The 5,567-nt window shown below is 51.0% G+C and overlaps 1 protein-coding gene across 1 annotated transcript in view; it reads right to left on the reverse strand.

The window, feature by feature from the left end:
• DDX11 (DEAD/H-box helicase 11) overlaps positions 1-5,567 on the reverse strand; it is a 20,262-nt gene that overhangs the window by 9,134 nt on the left and 5,561 nt on the right. Inside the window, exons 6-11 of the mRNA XM_023514065.1 lie at positions 5,122-5,167; positions 4,102-4,209; positions 3,526-3,613; positions 2,929-3,137; positions 1,263-1,415; positions 306-352 (exon numbers count right to left, since the gene is read on the reverse strand). Of these exons, the coding sequence (XP_023369833.1) occupies positions 306-352; positions 1,263-1,415; positions 2,929-3,137; positions 3,526-3,613; positions 4,102-4,209; positions 5,122-5,167 (651 nt within the window). The remainder of the gene's footprint in view (positions 1-305; positions 353-1,262; positions 1,416-2,928; positions 3,138-3,525; positions 3,614-4,101; positions 4,210-5,121; positions 5,168-5,567) is intronic.

The raw sequence follows: 5,567 nt of genomic DNA on the forward strand, positions 1-5,567 counted from the left end.
CAGTGGACACAGTGGCAGTGCTACAATGACACCATGCCCACAGCCTCCCCACCTAGAGACCCTGTGTCTGATGCTTCATTGGAGTCACAAGCTATGGGTCCTCAGAGCCTGAGGCTCTGCTCCTAGCATCCCAGGCCTGGGTAGGGAGCACCCATGATGGACCCAGGACGTGGACAGCACAATGACCCACTACCCCACTGAGGGCACAAGGCTGAGTACCACCCCCCTTTCCTCTCAGAGGCCAGCTTAGGGGCCACTGAGGCTGTATGGGATTCTCCCGTCTACCTCAGAGGGCAGTATCTCACCCATATCGTTCCATATACTGGAGCAACTGGGAATGGGCCTGGCAGAGCTGGGGAGACAACACCAAGAATGACCAGTGTGAATGCAGACCAGGCTCTGGGCAAGCAGGTGAGGACTGCAAGTGAAATCTATGCCTAGAAGATGCCAGCCCCAGACACACAAGAGGCAATCCAAGTGAGGAAAGGGGGCAAAGGAGATGGGTTTTAAAGGGTCTTAGTCTGGTAGGAGCTGAGGGGAAGGAAGAAAAGGGAAGTTCTGCTCAAGATGTGTCCACTTTGAGTCAGGGAGGAGTATCTCCCTGCTAGTTTGTACTAGGTTGAGGAAAAGACCTGGAGTCTCCAGGAGTGATGGTTCAAGGTCACCATCGCATCCTGGTCAGCAGAGGTGGTAGGATGTCATGGGGGTTTCACGATTAGAGAAACTAGTGGTCACATCCCAGCTCCACATCATGAGCTGTATGACCTTAGGCACTCTGCTTAAGGGACATTGCTTAACTATCGCTGACTTCCTAATACAAAAGAGGAATACCACTCCTATGGCACATACCTAGTGTAGTGCAGGGCACACCGAAAGACATTTTAAGAGTGACTTGCGGAGGTCTTGAGCATTCCTCAGTTAAATACCCTCAAAGCCACAACAATAATAATAAGGTCATCCCTGTGAGGACTCCTGCTTCTCTCATGTCATCACCCCAGGTTATAAGAGCAGTGTCCTATGCTGGGGGACTCAGGATGACAAGGGCACATGCAGGACAGGCAGACTTTGTTAATGCTGGGTCCCCAGAGCTCTGAGATTGCTAGAAAACCCCAGTCAGCTTCTAACAAGTCCCCACCTAACTCAGCTTGACACCCTCTCCCAAGCCCCATATCCGGAGGAGTTCCAAGCCTAGGTGTTTGGAGAATGATCCATGTCCCTTTGCCCTATTTCAGTCTTTGAACTGGGAGGAGAAGCAAACTGACCTGGGAGCCGCTGACCTCCACACTGTGGATGCCTGTGATGGCGTCGATCAGGTTGTGTGCCTCGTCGATGATCACCACCTGGCCCTGCAGCTGGATGCCCGCTGCCTCTCGGGTAGCTGCATGCAGCAGCATCTGATAGGGCAGCACCACGAGCTGACAGGAGAAATGTGGCTGCCTAAGCAAGGCAGGAGTCCACCTACACAGAAGAGTTCTCTGACTGGCTCCTGGATGAACTCTTCTGTTTCCCACCTCCTCCACGTGTGGGGATACCATATGGGCAGCAACAGACCCTTTCCTCAAAAGTTCTATGTACAAGGTCAAGCGTACAAAACCCGTCAACTGGGGCTGAGCTGACTCCTGACTGAACCAAGAGCAGGAGTGGGGGAGACTGGATCCCCCACTGCTTCACCTCCTTTGTGCAGTTAGCTCTGGAAACCCCCAAGCTTCCAAAACTGTCAAGCCTCTGGTGCACCAGAAAGCAGCCTTGGAATTGCTACTTCCCAGCTGTGTAGCTGTGGAAAGTTCTAACCTCTCTCAGCTTTCTCATCTGCAAAATGGGCCTGAAACACTTTATCCTATGTGAGGGATAAAGAGGTAGGGGTAAGAAAAATACAAGCATCCTTAAGTTTTTAAGTATATGTTGTTATGAAGATTTTCTAATTAAAAGGAAGCAGATATACAAAATGAAAATCCAGAAAACTGGAAACATAGGGCCCAGGTTCTAATACTGGTTCCAACCTCCACTTACACTGAGAAAACACATGGACCACATAAATCTTTCTAGGACCCAGAGTCCCCATGAGTAGAATGCAGCCATTTCACTGGAATACCAGAAAGGCAAAATGAGGCGAAACCGCTTTAAAAATTCATGGTCATAACAAGTTCAGCCCATTCTATGACATTTGTACATAAATGGCTCCAACACTGGTCTTGCTCTGAAACAGTCCAGAGGGAGGACACGAAATGACACTGGGGAACAGGTGCTCCTCTGACTCTGTGGGTGCCTGTGCTCGGTTATGATGGTACACTGGGGAGCACATAGCTGCAGTGGAAAATGTTTACTAACACAGTTCCTTGTATCTTTAAAAACTTACTTCTATCTTTTCCAGATTACATGGAATACTCCACAAGTCATATTGTTTCCAAAGCCCACTTGAGTTAAGGAAATAGCAGGAAAAGAGTTAAATCATACCCACCAAGCAACAGTAAGACACCACTTCTGACCTACCAAATTAGTAGTTTTTCCTAAAACTGCTTAAAGATGTGGCAGGTCTAATAAGACAGTATTCTTATGTGTGCGGACAAGTGTAGAAACTGAAAAGCCATCTGGAAATGCAGCCATGTTCCACAGCACCCTTGCTGCCTTCCTCTCCACTCCTGGCAGCCTCTCACTGTGGTTTCACAAGAAATGCACTCTGTCCTGACTCCTATCTGCTGTTCCCCAGTAACACCAATTTGCCTGCAGCCCATACCAAGGGATCCACAGGCCTCCTCTGACCCACGTACTAGGGTGAATGGGGGAGGGGGGGAGGGTGCCATCAGCAGCAGTGCAGCTGGCAGTCTAACCACGGCGTATGGCTTCCTCCCAGACTACAGGAGTAAGGAGGCATCCCCACAGCCTAGGCGACAGAGCCATGATCTGTTTCCCATCCTCCAGAGTCCTCACCTGAGCTGCAGGAATGGCAAACCGGCTCCCATAATAGGGACAGGCCCAGGCCTCCTTCCCAAGGGCCACCAGCTGCTCAATGTCCTTCACTTCCGCCAGGACCTCATCCCGCAGGAGGTGCATGTGCTCGTAGCTGTAGAAGGGACAGGCAGCCTGCTTCTCCTGCCTCCTCCTCTTTGGTTTCTCCTCCTCAGCTTCATTCCTCTTCTCTGAAGGTGGCATGGGCACAAGGGGAGCACAGACAGACAGGACAATAGCTGTCCATGGGGCCAAGAGTGGGTCTGTCATTTCCAGGGGGTGGGGCCCTCTGAGGACTGCTCACGTGGCCACCAGAACACTCTGGGATTTAACTCTATGTTCTCCATAAAGAGCATATACAATCGCCTCCAAGCCAGGGATGTAAACTGCACACTGAGCCAGAAAGCAGGAACTCGCTCCCCCCAGGACAGCATCTGCTCTGCCATTCCTCACATTAAAAACAACTATGGGCTTTATTTCCCATGTCCCTAGCCCAACCTGCCCCAGTTCTTTGATCACTTCCAGCCCTGCCCCACGCTCCCCAGGCCCACACAGTTGCGCCAGAGTCTGAGTGACTACCATGCTTGCTTCTCTGCATGTCCATACAGCGGTCATTAATGAGCTGCACAGAACCTAGGCGCTTCACATCTTGGTTTACACAAAGGTTCTACAAGATAAGAAGAAAAAAAGAGGCAAAGAGACGGCGCTAGCCAAATGATATACAAGCAACCCACATAGACCCACCCAGACCAGCCCGCCTCTTCTTTTCCTTCCAACAACCCACCAGCCAAGCCAGGGAAGAGGTTAAGCTGCTGCCTCATACCCAGCACCTGGACAAGAAAAAGGCACAGGAGGGCACTGGCCCCATATACTGAGGGTGGCGGATTTGAACCCGACCCCAGCCAAACTGCAACAAAAAAAAACAGCCGGGCATTGTGGCAGGCCCCTGTAATCCCAGCTACTCTAGAGGCTAAGGCAGGAGAATTGCCTAAGCCCAAGAGCTGGAGGTTACAGTAATGCCATGACACTCTACGAAGGGTGACAAAGTAAGACTCTGTCTCTAGGAAAAAAAAAAAAAGAAAAAAAGAAAAAAAGAAAACGCACAGGAAGGTGAGCAGGATGGCACATGGGCTGAGACACCTTGCCACTGTTTACCTGCCGGGAGCCGAGGGAGACGAGCCGGACGTCCTTGCCAAAGGGGCTCTTCTGTACTTCGTGCACAAACTGGGCTAGCTGGGAGTGTGTCCGACTGCAGTAATAAATCTGCCCAGGGAAAAAGAAAGGCATTTCAAAGAGGGGACTCTGATGTGCCTACACACGAAGGCACACCATCGCCTAAGAGGTGGAAGGCTACAAATGTACACCCAAGGCAGGATGACTATACCAGGTCAGGTCTCATCTAACAAGGATCCAGGGACCCTCAAGTCTCCTGCAGCTCCAGAAGTTCCAGGTAATACCCACAAGAGGTAACTCTTTCCGTCAGTCATACTCACCTTCTAATCTGACCACTTTGGAAGGTCTGGCAACTTTCAAAAAGTGTATTTTCCCTGTGTAGAGATTCTTAACATGGCAAAGATTCCCACTCTGGGGAATGTGCAGGGGGGTGGGGACTGGGGGTGTTTTATATACATCCCCAAGATGAAAGGAGTAAACTGAGCTGGATACTCTGTCTCTACTGCACTAAGACTTGCAAAAGGGAAAAAGAAGGGAAAAATACCTACTTTTAATAGAAAACTAAAGTCTTAAATAAATGAAACCAAATATGTGTAAATTTGAAAAGGGTCAGACCACACACACCCATTTGCACAGCACTCCATGCAAACAGAAACACAGAGAAGAAACACACCAAGAGAGAATGGAGGGGGGGCACTTCTGCCTGTCCTCCCCACACCTCCCACCACTACCACCCTGTGGAGGTAGGAACCACCCCAGAGCTCAGCCCACAGTGGCTGCTCCTCAGTGTGCTGGGGCTACAAGCCCAGGCTTCACTCCCAGGGCCCAGCCAGCCAGGTGAGCAACGAGGGGCCAGGCTACATCTGGAAGGCCACAGAGCCCACGTACTGGACACTCCTCCTTTGTTAACAGGAGGGTGAGCAATAGCCGAGTGACTCTGGCACTCTCCCTAGGGTGGGACATGGGCCCAGACAGAGTAACACCTGAGCACATGGGTCTTACCTTAGTCACATGTTCTTCTTCTAGGTCATCTTCATCCTCATCCACTCTACACACGAGAGAACAGAGAGAACAGTCTTCCCTCAGCACACTCAGGTCAGCTGCACTTCACCTACTGAGCCCTACAACCAGCCCTGGATATCTGATGACCCTGAGTCAGATGGAGAAATCTGTGCTTCATTCACCTTTGCTGCAGCACCTGGGCCTTGAGCCCACATCACACCTGTCCTCACTTCTGTCCACTGCACTGGCAGGCCCCTGTCTGCAACTGTCTCCCAGGTCTTCCCCTGGCTCCTGCTTGCCCTGCAGGACTTGGCTCATTGTCAGCTCCTGAGAAGGCCTTCCCTGACCTCTCCCCCAGATGGACAGCCCCACACCCTATCCACTGTACCCTTTTTCTTTTTTTTTTTTTTTTTTGAAACAGAGCCTCAAGCTGTCACCGTGGGTAG

This window comes from Otolemur garnettii, unplaced genomic scaffold (assembly GCF_000181295.1).
Source record: "Otolemur garnettii isolate 467f Iridium unplaced genomic scaffold, OtoGar3 scaffold00046, whole genome shotgun sequence".
In the NCBI taxonomy this organism is placed as follows: Eukaryota; Metazoa; Chordata; class Mammalia; order Primates; family Galagidae; genus Otolemur; species Otolemur garnettii.